Source organism: Eleutherodactylus coqui, chromosome 6 (genome assembly GCF_035609145.1).
Source record: "Eleutherodactylus coqui strain aEleCoq1 chromosome 6, aEleCoq1.hap1, whole genome shotgun sequence".
Classification (NCBI taxonomy): Eukaryota; Metazoa; Chordata; class Amphibia; order Anura; family Eleutherodactylidae; genus Eleutherodactylus; species Eleutherodactylus coqui.
Window position 1 is genome coordinate 6,760,768 of NC_089842.1, and position 14,606 is coordinate 6,775,373.

Sequence of the window (14,606 nt, forward strand, 5' to 3'; positions counted from 1 at the left end):
TTCAATTCTATGCGCAAAAGACTCAGCGTCCAAATTTTACGTACGGAATGTAATTTTCTTACTTTCCGGTCTCATAGAAACGCGAAATTTGGCACGAGCATTGATTATGTCATAAATAGGAAAAGTTAATGGGTCCCAACTCGAATAATTAATTCTAGCGCAAAAGAATTAGCGTCCAAATTTTACGTACGGAATGTAATTTTCTCACTTTCCGGTGTCATAGAAACATGAAATTTGGCACGAGCATTGATTATGTCATAAATAGGAAAACCTAATGGGTCCCACCTCGATTGTTCAATTCTAAGCGCAAAAGAATTAGCGTCCACATTTTACGTATGGAATCTAATTCTCTCACTTCCTGATGTCATTTTACATAAAGGAAACGTTGCATGGTTACCTGCCGTGATGTTTTCTGGGTAACACAGAGAACTATGCAAAATGGTGAACATATGTTTTTCCGGTATCTCTAAAGTAACCACGACTTCATAAGATTTCCGTGAGAACGCCAGATAAACACCAGTACCAAATTAACTCGGGCGAAGTCGGGCATATCAGCTAGTCTATATATATAAAGCTGAAAGCCCTCACTGACTCACTGACTCACTCACTGACTGACTGACTCGCCAAAAGTTCTCCAACTTCCCGATGTCGTAGAAACATGAATTTTGGCATGAGCATAGATTATCTCCAAAATAGGAAAAGTAATTGGGTCCCAACTCGATTATTCAATTCTAGCGCAAAAGAATTGGCGTCAAAATTTAACGTACATAATCTAAATCTCTCACTTCCCAATGTCATAGAAACTTAAAACTTGGCACGGGCATTGAATATGTCATAAATAGGAAAAGTTAATGGGTCCCAACTTGATTATTCAATTCTATGCGCAAAAGAATTAGCGTCCACATTTTACGTACGGAATCTAATTCTTTCACTTCCCGGTGCCATAGAAACTCGAAATTTGGCACGGGCATTGATTATGTCATAAATAGGAAAAGCTAATGGGTCCCAACTCGATTATTCAATTCTATGCGCAAAAGAATTAGCGTCAAGATTTTACGTACGGAATGTATTTTTCTCACTTTCCAGTGTCATAGAAACGTGAAATTTGGCACGAGCATTGATTATGTCATAAATAGGAAAAGCTAATGGGTCCAAACTCCATTATTCAATTCTATGCGCAAAAGAATTAGCGTCAAAATTTTACGTACGGAATGTAATTTTCTCACATAGAAACTTAAAATTTAGCACGAGCATTGATTATGTCATAAATAGGAAAAGCTAATGGGTCCCAACTCAATTATTCAATTCTATGCGCAAAAGAATTAGCATCAAAATTTTACGTACGGAATGTATTTTTCTCACTTTCCAGTGTCATAGAAACGTGAAATTTGGCACGAGCATTGATTATGTCATAAATAGGAAAAGCTAATGGGTCCCAACTCGATTATTCAATTCTATGCGGAAAAGAATTAGCATCAAAATTTTACATACGGAATATATTTTTCTCACTTTCCAGTGTCATAGAAACGTGAAATTTGGCACGAGCATTGATTATGTCATAAATAGGAAAAGCTAATGGGTCCCAAGTCGATTATTCAATTCTATGCGCAAAAGAATTAGCGTCCAAATTTTACGTACGGAATGTAATTTTTTCACTTTCCGGTGTCATAGAAACGTGAAATTTGGCACGTGCATTTATTATGTCATAAATAGGAAAAGCTAATTGGTCCTAACTCGAATATTCAATTCTAGCGCAAAAGAATTAGCGTCCAAATTTTACGTTCGGAATGTAATTTTCTCACTTTCCGGTGTCATAGAAATGTGAAATTTGGCACGAGCATTTATTATGTCATAAATAGGAAACGCTAATGGGTCTCACCTCGATTGTTCAATTCTAAGCGCAAAAGAATTAGCGTCCACATTTTACGTATGGAATCTAATTCTCTCACTTCCTGATGTCATTTTATATAAAGGAAACGTCGCATGGTTACCTCCCGTGGTGTTTCCTGGGTAACACAGAGAACTACGCAAAATGGTGAACATATGTTTTTCCGGTATCTCTAAAGTAACCACGACTTCATAAGATTTCCGTGTGAACACCAGATAAACACCAGTACCAAATTAACTCGGGCGAAGCTTTGTATATCAGCTAGTTTTATATATATAGATGTTATGACGTGTTCAATCACGTGACGAGAATGACGTGTAGCGTCACGTGAGATGACCTCGTGAAGCCAAGATGGCGCCGGGACACGGCATCCACCGAGAACAGGTTTTTGCAAGTAAGAGAAATTTTTAATAGAGTTTATATAGATGTGTTTTTTGTGTAAAATGTATGTATTGCTTGAGAAAGGCGGCTATGTACCGCCGAAACACGTTGCAATAAAACTGAATTCCGGAGCATGGGGGTATTTTTTGCCTTGGATCTATTTTGGATATACACAGCCTGACGAGGGCTGCAACCCCGGGATGTCTCTCCTACGTTTGGATTTTGGAGTCAGGTTCATTTGAGGCTATCGTGGATTTCGGGTGCCGATGGCTTCTCCTTCGAGAGAAGTCCACTGGGCACCAGATGAGTCATTACTTACTTCTTTGAAATTATTTATTATTTTTGTATGAGGCGCTGAATGATTGAATTATATTTAATTCTTTTTTAATGACCCACTAATGACGGTTAATTCATTAAAAAAAAAAAATTATTTTATTTATAATAGTTTTTATAAACAGATGCATGGTACGGCAATATATGTTTTGTTTTTTTTTGAAGAGAGCAGGTTTTTAGATCCTCGTATTACTTTCCACAAACGTTTCATTGATGACATTTTAATAATATGGGAGGGTAGGGAATTGGAATTAGTTCATTTAATTAATCTTAATAATTATAATTTGCATTTTACCTCCACTATTAATCCTACCAATATTGTATTTTTAGATTTAGAATTATTCATTAGTAGAGATGAGCGAGCATGCTCTTCTGAGTTTGCTACTCGTTCGAGTATTAGTGTACTCGAGATGCTCGTTACTCGAGATGAACACCTCGCGGTACTCAAGTCAATTTCATTTCCCTTCCCCGCATGTTTAGCGCCATTTTCTAGCCAATAAACATGCGAGGAAAGCATTACCACTTCCTGCAGTGACGTGCCAGCCCTCTCACCCCCCACAGTAGTGAGTGGCTGGGCCGATCAGGTGACCGTCGAGAACTTAAACTGATCCCGCCCGCGGCTCGCCTCAGACACACGCTGGAAGTGGTTAGGAAAAGTGCTGATGCTTTTACACAGATAGTGTTAGAGTAGGATCCTGTCGTCAAGAACCCCAATGGTCCATATTAGGGCTACTCCTCATCGTGTGGATTAGAGTTGTGGCTGGCTGGGAGCAGTAGTGCACCTTTTTTTTTTTTAAGCATCTAGCCCTCTGCAGATCCTTTCAGTTATACTGTTCTCAGTCTGCAGTGCATTAGGCAGAGGTCTCACCGCGAAACAGTACTCTAATATTTCCTGGGCCACTGCAAAGTATTTCAGCTCTGCCGCTGTGCAGAGCGTCTTACAATACCCTTTCCTTTGCGAGGTTGAGATAGCTGCAGTTACAAGCACTATCCACTGGCTTTAGAGTCTTCTCCCACTCCATACAGCCTCTCTTATCTAAAAGTCGCTGTAAGTGTAAAATTACCCCTAGATATCAGCGCAAGACAGCGGGTTAATTTTCTCAAGTTACAGCATAGAGCGTCCGCTATCTACAAGTCTCTGTGTGCGGTGAATTAGCCACAGTTGTCAGTGCTGTACAGAGTAGTCATTTATTTGGGCCCTGCTCTATCCTTAATCCAACATGATGAGGAGTAGGGGTAAAGGTCGAGGACATGGGCGTCCAAGTGAGGGTGTGGGTGCAGGCCAAGTTTCTGGACGGGGTGAATAACAGTCGGCTGCTGAGGGATTAGGAGAGAGGCAAGTTTCTAGGCTCCCCAGATTCATATCACAATTTGCGGGTCCACGTGGTAGACCTATGTTACAAACAGAGCAGTGCGAGCACGTCCTGTCGTGGATGGCAGAAAATGCATCCAGCAATGTATCGACCACTCAGTCTTTTACGCAGTCCACTATTCCCGGCCTAGAGACAGCAAATCTGAATACTTTGGCTCCTCCTCCTTCCTCCCAGTCTCCTCACTCAATGAAAATAACATATTCTGAGCAGGCAGACTCCCAGGAACTGTTCTCGCGTCCCTGCCCTGAGTGGGTAAAAACGGTTCCTCTCTCACGTGAGGAGTTTGTCGTGACCGATGTCCAACCTTTGGAAAGTTCCCGGAGTCCGGGTAATGAGGCTAGGGACCTCCGTCAACTGTCTCAAGAGCTTTTTGTGGATGAGGATGATGAGACACAGTTGTCTGTCAGTGAGGTAGTAGTAAGGGTGGTAAATCAGAGAGGAGCGTACAGATGATTCGGAGGAAGAGTTGCTGGACGATGAGGTGACTGACCCCACCTGGCTGGCTAAGCCTACTGAGGACAGGGCTTCAGAGGAGGAGACAAGTGCAGCAGCAGGACAGGTTGGAAGAGGCAGTGGAGTGGCCAGGGGTAGAGGCAGGGCGATAGTGAAGAGTCCCCCAGCTGTTTCCCACAGCACCCCCTCGCGGCAAGCCTCTGTGCAGAGGGCTAGGTGTTCAAAGGTGTGGATGTTTTTTAGTGAGAGTGCGGACAACCGACGAACTGTGGTGTGCAACCTGTGTTGCACCAAGATCAGCCGGGGAGCCGCCACTACCAGCCTCACCACCACCAGCATGTGCAGGCATATGATGGCAAAGCACCCCAGAAGGTGGGACGAAGGCCGTTCACCGCCTCCAGTTTGCACCACTGCCTCTTCCCCTGTGCCCCAACCTGCCACTGAGATCCAATCCCCCACCCAGGACGCAGGCACAAGCGTCTTCTGGCCTGCACCCACACCCTCACCTCCACTCCATCCAGCAATATCTCTCAGTGCAGCGTTCAGCTGTCGCTAGCACAAGCATTGGAGCAAAAGTGGAAATACGCCGCCACCTGCATGCACACACTTTAAACGTGCACATTGCCAAATTAATCAACCTGGAGACGCTGTCATACAGGCTTGTGGAAACGTAGGCTTTCAAAAACATGATGGCGACGGTCCCGCGCTCTTCGGTCCCCAGTTGTCACTATTTTTCTCGGTGTGCCGTCCGCACCCTACACAAGCACGTCTCCCGTAACATTAACCATGCCCTCACCAACGCGGTTACTGGGAAGGTCCACTTAACAACGAACACGTGGACAAGTACTGGCGGGCAGGGCCACTATATCTCTCTGACGGCACATTGGGTGAACTTGGTGGAGGCTGGGACCAAGTCAGAGCCTGGGACAACTCACGTCCTACCCAAAGCCAGAATAGCGGGTCCTACCTGGGTGCTGGTATCTGCGGCGTATTATGCCACCTCCTCCAAAGCCTCCTCCTCCTCCACCATGTCTACCTCTCAATTAAGAGATGTGAGCATGTTGCCAGCAGTCGGTAGTGCGCGGCATGGCAGCACAGCGGTGGGCATGCATCAGCAAGCCGTGCTGAAACTAATCAGCTTACGTGACAAGAGGCACACGGCCCGCGAGCTTTTACAGGGTCTGACAGAGCAAATGGACCTCTGGCTTTCGCCGCTGACCTCCAACCGGGCATGGTCATGTGTGAGAACGGCCGTAACCTGGTGGCGGCTCTGCTGCTTGGCAGCCTCACACACGTGCCATGCCTGGCCCACATCTCCAATCTGGTGGTTCAGCAGTTTCTGAAAAACTATCCCCACTTGTCTGACCTGCTTGGCAAGGTGCTCTGTGTCTGCGCACATTTCCCCAAGTCCACCACGGATGCTGCCACCCTGAGGACCCTGCAACGTCGGTTTCAGCTGCCAGAGCGCCGACTGCCATGCGACATGCCCACACACTGGAATTCTACGCTGCACATGTTGGCCAGGCTGTATGAGCAGCGTAGAGCAATTGTGGAATACCAGCTGCAACATGGGCGGCGGAATAGTAGTCACGCTTCTCAATTCTTTACGGAGGAGTGGGCATGGATGGCAGACATCTGCCAGATCCTCGGAAATTTTGAGGTGTCTACGCCAATGGTGAGCGGTGATATGGCCATCATTAGTGTTACTATCCCACTGCTTTGCCTGCTGAGAAGTTTGCTGCTAAGCATACAGGCCGACGCTTTGTGGTTGGAACAGGAGATGGGGGATGACAGTAAGTCGCTTGATAGCCAGACCACCCTCATGTCTATATCTCAGCGCGTTTTTGGGGAGGAGGGGAAGGGGAGGAGGAGGAGGAGGAGTAGGGGAAGAGACTGCTGGCCACATTGCAGAGGGTACCCATGCTGCTTGCCTCTATCTGTTCAGTGTGTATGGGCTGAAGAGGAGGAGGATCCTGAAAGTCATACTCCTAGTGAGGACACCGATGCGTTGCGTACTGGGACCCTGGCACACATGGCTGACTTCATGTTAGGCTGCCTTTCCCCTGACCCTCGTGTTAGACGCATTCTGGCCAACATAGATTACTGGGTGTACACCCTCCTAGACCCATGGTATAAGGAGAATCTTCCACTCTCAGTCTGGAAGAGGAAAGGGGTATGAGAGTGATGCTGTACGCCCTGGAGGTGCTGGCCTGCCCTGCCGCTAGCGTCTTGTCAGAGAGGGTGTTTAGTGCAGCTGGGGGAATCATCATGGATAAGCTTACCCGCCTGTCAACTGCCAGCGCTGACATGCTTACACTCATAAAAATGAACAAAGGCTGCATTTCCCTAGACTTCTCTTCTCCACCTGCTGAAAGCAGCAGAACCTTATGCTTCTTTTCGCTGCAAAAATGCATCCTCTAACACCACAGAAAAAGTGGAAAGTAGATTAGCCAATCCCTCTCAGATATTATTACTCCACCTCCTAAAGCAGCATGTCATCACGCTGAACTGCCAATTTTTCTGTGGCCCAAAAGGCTCTGTTTAAAAGTTTTACAATTTTTAAAAGTTTTAAAAGTTTTAAAACTTTAACTTAAACCAATCTTTTTGGAGGGCTACCTCCAGGCTCTGTTACAAATTAAGCAACAACGAGCTGTATCTTTAAAAAATGATTATGGGTTTCACCTGTCCTCGGGGGAAAACCAATTTTTCAGGAGTACACTTGTATTCTTGGTACACCAATTTTTCAGGCCCTGGCCTATACTGTTATTAAACCAATTTTTCCAGCTTTTGCCTACACTCTTGGTAACCAAAGTTTTTTAGGTGTTCGCCTATACTCGTGGTACACCAATGTTACAGGGGTCCGTCTATACACTTGCTACCGAAAGGTTTGAGGGGTTTGCCTATACTCTTGCTACTGAAATGTTATAGGGGTCCGCCTATACACTTGCTAGTGAAAGGTTTTAGGGGTTTGCCTATACACTTGCTACTAAAAGGTTGGAGGGGCCTTCCTATACATTTGCTACCAAAAGGTTTGAGGGGTTCTCCTATACCCTGCAACATATACTGTGGGTGCGCAAAGGTTTCCCATAGCTATGTAACTCACGGCACCTTGGGTCACACAAGATGGAGGCTGGGACCGAGCCTGACCCTGGGCCCGCTCACGTACTTCCTACACACAGTATTGCGGGTCCTACCTCGGTCATGGTTTCTCAACCTTATTATGCCACCTCCTCCTCCTGCTTGGGGTCTGGGGATCAGCGCTGGGCAACATGTATTTGCTCTCGTGTTACCACAGTTATCTGAGACACTGGTTTGGACCAAACAAAAGAAGCGTTACTGAATTAATGAGACGTTCACATCTGTACTAGCATCCAAGTCCGCTTTAGGCGCATGATTATTGAGGGTGTGGGCAGAGGCCAAGGTCCTGGGTGGGAGAAATCAACTGCTCCAGGTTTGGCCTATGGAACTTCTTTGTGGTTCATCCAGTCTTTGGAGCGATGAAAGCAATCGTAACTGATTTAATGAGACGTTCACAGCTGTACTAGCATCCGAGTCCACTTTATGCCCATGATTGCTGAGGGTGTGGGCAGAGGCCGAGGTCCTTGGGGGGGGGGGGAAACTCTGCTGTGTTTGGGCACTCTCCTTTCTTCCTGGTTATACTGTGGGTGCACAAAGGCTTTCCCAATGAATTGCTCAGCTATCTGACATTGGGCAGAAATGTGGGCCGAGGCTGAGGTCCTTGGCGGGGTGAAACTCTGTCATGTATGGGCACTCTGATTTCTTTATGTGTAATACTGTCTTTGAGTTTCATGGGCTCGCCTATGCTGTGGGAGCACAAAGACTTTCCATTGCTTTGTTTTACCTATCTGGCACAAATACACAGAATGACTAGGGCAGAAGTGTGGGTCGAGGTCCTGAACGGGGTGAAACTCTGCCATGTTTGGACACTCTCTTTTCTTCCTGTTTAATATTATCCCTGGGTTGCAGGGGGCTTACTTATGCTGTGGGTGCACAAAGAATTCCCATTGCGGTGTTTTTGCTATCTGGCACAAATACACTGAATGACTTGGGTTGGGTGCAGAAGTCTTCCTCTATTACAGTGTTCTGCTATCTGACACCAACACAGAATGAATTGTGTGGGGATACATGCATTTCCCATAGCTATGTAACTCACGGCACCTTGGGTCACACAAGGTGGAGGCTGGGACTGAGGCTGACCCAGGGCCCGCTCACCTGCTTCCCATATAGAGTATTGTGGGTCCTACCTCGATCATGGTTTCTCGGCTTATTATGCCTCCTCCTCCTCCTGCTTGGGGTCTGGGGATCTGCGTTGGTCGGCATGTATTATCTCTCGTGCTACAAATTACCACAGTTATCTGAGATACTGGATTGCAGCATTCACAGAAAGCGAAACAGATTTCATGAGACTTTCCCAGGGTCAATGTATACCTGTGGTGGCTACTTTTGCAACATCTCTGGCTTCAAACCAATCTTTGGTGTTAGTATGCGCTGCTGCATTGTGGAGATGTAATGTATAGAAGTGCTGGCACCTGAGTCCCCTTTATGCCCACGTTTGCTGCTCCTGACAATTTTGAGACGGAGGTGGTACGGGATTGGAATGATGATCGTACGTCAATTTATCATCAATTCTGATCAGCATTGTGGGCTATCGCCCACACTTTCAAAAGGAGGTCACTGCCAGGCCCTGCCAACCCTCTGCAGTGTATGTCTCTGGTTCCTCCTCATCGCAGACGCACTTATAAATAAACATGAGGGTGGTGAGGCTATGAAGTGAGCGTGTGGCATGAGGCCAGCTGAACGCTGTGGAGTTGGCGCTATAGAAATACCAAGATTTATTTATTTTTTTAAAATAACTCCAGTAGAGCAGATATTTATAAATTCAGTGGAAACACTTCGCAAAAAGGAGATGTTTTGGATTTTTCAACTGCAGACTCTGGTTCCACAGAGTCTCAATGAACAGTTAGAAAAAAATCTAAGGTTTTTTTTTTTTTTTTTTGCTGTGATGTTTAGAAGGAATTTCATGATTGCTGTATAGATATATTTTGACTATCTTTTTGTTTTTTAAAAATATGACACTTTGTATGTATGAATCATTATGCATTTGTATTGTATGATTATTTTATGAATGGATACAGTTTGATTAGTGAGAATATCAATGGAACGCACTGTGAGGCATTCCTTACTATGCAATAATGGAACGCTTGGAGCGTTCCATGGTATCATGTGACTCATTGATCATGTGACAGGGAAATGGTGTCACGGGTCTAACTCCTCCTACCGGCGCCCACATGCAGTTGGTGTCTGACAAGGTAGGAGCTGTTTATTGTATACTATATATATATATATATATATATATATATATATATATATGCACCTCTTTTTTTTTCTGTATAGCTTGAAAAAGGCCTGATAGCCGAAACGCGTAGCTTGATATTAAAGACGGGACTTTTATACTTTATTCTTGTCAATCCCTGAATTTTATACCCCGGATCCTGTGAGCGCTGTACCCAATTTTTTTTGTTCTTATGGTTTATGCTTAAGTGAAGACTTCTCCCTGTGAGGAATCTTGGTGGATGTTAGCTTTCTCTCCAGTGATGGAAACAATCCATCAGGGCAGCTGAATCTTTCACTTTTTAATACTTTTTTTCCCTTTATTGAGATCGGCGCTATCCATTGGATAGTGCCGATTGCATTGCCGGGAGGGGACTACCCGCAGCCCAGGATGACAGCTCCATGCTGTCAGATACCTGTAGGCACCGACAGCATGGAGCTTTCACGTCCATAGCTCACATAACTTTATTCCCTGCAGGACACATGTTTTTACGTTCTCAGGGAATAAAGTCCACTTGGGCAGGACATAAAAACACTATGGGCTGGTCACTAAGGGGTTAAGCCGGCACGGGTCTCTTGTTCTGGGAAGAGTTGGGTCTCGGTGGGCTTATGACAGCTGGGATCCTTGCGTAATGGCTGAGAATGAAGAAGCTTCCATTGCTGACCATTTAATACCTTCCATGCCTTGATCAATAGTGATTGCGTGTGAAGTAGATACAATGGGTTTCCATGGCAGCAGGAGACTTGGCAAAGACCTCCATGTCTACCATGTAGCTCGGCCTATCAGACTTTTCCCCTAACAGCGTCTTATAAGCTGTCAGTACATGCTTAGTTCACTGCATTACAGACTTTACACGGTGTACTATGCTAGCGATTGAATGACCACTTCTTCAATTCCCCTTGAGGGACTAAAAAATAGTTTTAAAAAAGCTCAATAAAGATTAGTTAATATATATATATGTGTGTGTGTGTGTAAATTAAAAAGAATCCCCTTCAATACACTTAAAATGAAAATCAAACAACAAAAAATAAATAAGTACACATAATAGGTATTCCTGGGCTCATAATGTCCAAAACAATGAAAATATTCAGTAATTTATTCCACATTGTGAACTTTAAAAAAGTGTTTTTATTGTCAAAAATAGAAACCGCATTTTTAAAAACCACATATATTCGGAACGAGCTCTCGACCATTACAAAAAGTTCGACTCGAGTAATGAGCATCCGAGCATTTTGGTGCTCGCTCCTCTCTAGTCATAATCATGCTGACCCAGAGAATAACATTCTAATGTGTTTTACAGCCCATTGACCGCCAACTAAGAAGAAAAAACCTATGGTGGAAGTTATGGCTTTTTTTAATATGAAAGTATATATGAATGTATCTATCCATCTATCCATCTCATGTATGTATGTATCTATCTATCCATCTATCTCTCTCATGTATCTATCTATCTTTTTGCAGCACTCCAACAATTCAGTCTTTATGAAGATGATTGGGCACGTCAACTTTTCCACCTGGACGTAAAGCAGAATATGAAAATGTCTTGGAAGCGGCACACCTTCCCTTTTCTTTGCGGCTCGTATCAATCATGGAAAGAGGAACGCACCATTTCGCGTGAAATCGACTTAATAAGGGGTGATAAGCGAACTGTGATCATACCGATGATTGGATCCCATTTCAGATCCTACCCCATTTATTACTTCATTAAGAGACTTTATAACATACGTCGCGCTATAGAGCGTCTGTTCCTGAGAAGCCCGGAGACTAAAGTGATCATTAAGACTGAGAATACGGGTCCAATGAACAGGGATTTTGAGACATATGGTGATTTTCATGCTTATGCTCATTATTTCATCATGGAGATCATCTTCAAGGACCTCGGTGTCGGCTTTGTAAATGGCTGGGATATGACCAATGCATTTGATAGCTTTGATATTCACCCTCCGGAGAAGGTTATTGCGAATGAGGTTAGAATGCTGATGACTTATATCTGTTAAATAAATGTGCACAATGAACACGGGAGGGGTGCCCGTCATACTTCCATCTGTGAGTAAGAGTGACTTCCTTCTTGCTGGACCTTTGGCCATTCTGGTATAATAGGACGGCCATTCATGTGAATAGCCATTTTGTAATACTACTGTAGTGGCTCGGAGTGGACACTACATAATGTTTAATGTGGTAATGTTTTTATTTGTGTGTATGCCTTTAAATATATATATACACAGGTAGGTAGGAACTATTAGGGGTTGATCCAGGGAACAGTCTGATTGCCATGAGGGAATTTTTTCCTAAAAAGAGCTAATTGGCTTTTGCTTTTGGTTTTTTTTTTGCCTTCCTCTGGATCAACAATAACACAGGAGGATAAACAGGCTGGACTAGAATGACATTATCTTCATTCGGTCTCACGAACTATGTTACTATGTAAATTTTTATAACGTTAGAGATTTTAGAGACTGGAGATGTCACTGTTAATTAAAATCTGTCTGACAACCGCGCTATTCCCCCTTTGGCTGTCAGCTGCCCTGTTCCCATTGGCCACTCTGCTGGATGGCAACAGCAGTGGGATTGGGTGAGGCCCATGATTGGGTGAGGATGAAGGAAAGTCCCGCATGGGTGGACAGTTAGGATTCCTGGCAGGAAAAAAAATAGTTGAGTTGCAGAGAAAAGAGGAGAAGATCAGGAGGAATAAAGAGGAGTTTACTGTGCGGTGAGAAGAGAGGCGTAGTAAGTACAAGGAAAGATTATAGTACCAAGAAAGATCAAGGAAGAAGAATTGTATGAGGAGAAGAAAGAAAATAATTCCATATATAAAGAAAGATAGAGTTTCTGATTTGTTTCTTGGGGTGTGGGAATTTGTATGTTTTAGAAAAAATGAAAAATGTTCAATAAAAATTATTTGAATAAAGAAAAAAGAAAGATAAAGAAAGAACCTTAAAGAAAAAGATGGTGAAAGAGTCTTATATAGAAAACAGAGGCTGGATTTATAGAAAGGAAGAAGGAATTCTTCATCATCTAACTCCACAAAAGCCTTTACAGAAGTGTTTGCCTGTAACTAGAAATATCCGTTAGTGTTTACTTAACGAAGTCTACAAATAAACGTGAGATTTAATGTTCAACCGTTACCCTGTCTGCTGTAGCACCTTCTCACCCATTACCACCTGCACTGCACTACATCACCCTACAGGAGAAGGGATTACAACTCCATTCCCTAAAAGAACTTTGCTCATAGTGGGTTTAGGCCTGGCTAAGAGCTGGCATTACGACAAAACAATACCATCATTCCCTACTCGACCACGAGTAGCGGTTTTATAAGTTGTACACCAAATTCTGTTGGTTGCTGCCACTTTGGGGGAAAGCAAAGAGAGGATGGGTAACCACAGCTTGCTGCGATGTCATCTTTTTATGCAAAACCACCAACCCCCACCCTGGCTTTAGCGTTACATTAAATTTTTCCTGTAGGGGACATGCGTGGGTCGCAAGTATGACACATTATACATATTATATATATATATATACACTCGCACAAAGTATTTTAAATATAATGTCCTTCTGTGGGGTGAGCAAAACATATGTCTCTAGGCTTGTACCCTGGATATTTTAAGATAGACACAGCTGTGAAGTAGCGTTGGGGGCCAATGAGCCTTTAGCTATGTTCCTCAACAATGGGTGTACCTGTCCATGTGAATACCTAGTGTTTGTGTTGAGGCCAGCCTTACTTACAGCTCCATTGCGTGGCAGTCACCATTAGTACATATCTGCAATACTACCACAGATCTTCTTGGTACCTTGTCACAATACAGCTGCCCCACCAGGTTATGGCAGTGGCGTGACTGCTATCTTCCTTGGAAGCTGATGCAGACAGCAGATCTCCTGGCCTTCCTCACAGTTCAGCACTCGGCTTAACTTGGCCCACACTCTGCCCTCCAGCTGTCCTCTCTCAGAAGGTCAGCAGTAGAGATGAGCGAGTATACTCGCTAAGGCACAGTACTCGAGCGAGTAGTGCCTTAGCCGAGTATCTCCCCACTTGTCTCTAAAGATTCGGGGGCCGGCGGGGGCGATCTCTCTCCCTCTCCTCCCCCTTCCCCCGCAACTCACCTGTCACCCGCGGAGGCCCCCCGAATCTTTAGAGATGAGCGGGGAGATACTCAGCTAAGGCACTACTCGCTCGAGTAATGTGCCTTAGCGAGTATACTCGCTCATCTCCAATCAGCAGCCTTTTCTCCCCAGCTCTGCACTTACTCTCCTTCTCAGCTTGCCAGACAGCAGCTCCTTTCAGTCTTCTGAAACATTGAATTCCATTTTTATTTTGTTTTTGAATTGCAGCGGAAATCCCTAACACTAGTGTGAATACACCTTAAGCTGCAGTACCAGGCACCAAATGTATGGAGCTATGCTTAGCATACAAGGAAGGGGGCACAGAAGAATTGTTTCTTTAAGACAAGAAAGGGGGCATAGAAGATGGGCTCCTGTAAGATGATTTCCGTGATGACAGCCTCCAGGATATTCAGTTTTTTTCTAATAGCAAATGTAAATTTACTATGGATCCATCTGAAGATAAGCCAGAAACTGCATACAGTGTCCATAATTATGTCTGACACCCAGAAATCTGACATCGTGATTTCCATGTCACTTGCCTGTCGGTTGTTGGACCCAAAGCTTTGGCCCCTTTGAGCATTGCCTTGACTCACCTATGCAATCAAAATCACACACTGACTGACAAGACGGTACGATGTACCATTTAAAAGCCGAGGTATACTAATATGCACGGTTGCAGCACAACCGTTGATCAGCACAGTTGATTGACAACCATTTGGGAGCCAAAACG

General features: G+C 44.4%; 2 protein-coding genes across 3 annotated transcripts in view; both read left to right on the forward strand.

Moving 5' to 3' along the window:
* Positions 1–11,801, forward strand: part of LOC136631774 (NXPE family member 1-like) — a 109,202-nt gene extending 97,401 nt beyond the window's left edge. The window contains exon 5 of the mRNA XM_066606109.1: positions 11,243–11,801. Within this exon, the coding sequence (XP_066462206.1) occupies positions 11,243–11,778 (536 nt within the window). The 3' untranslated portion in view covers positions 11,779–11,801. The remainder of the gene's footprint in view (positions 1–11,242) is intronic.
* Positions 1–14,606, forward strand: part of LOC136631773 (NXPE family member 1-like) — a 301,785-nt gene that overhangs the window by 143,199 nt on the left and 143,980 nt on the right. The window lies entirely within an intron of this gene.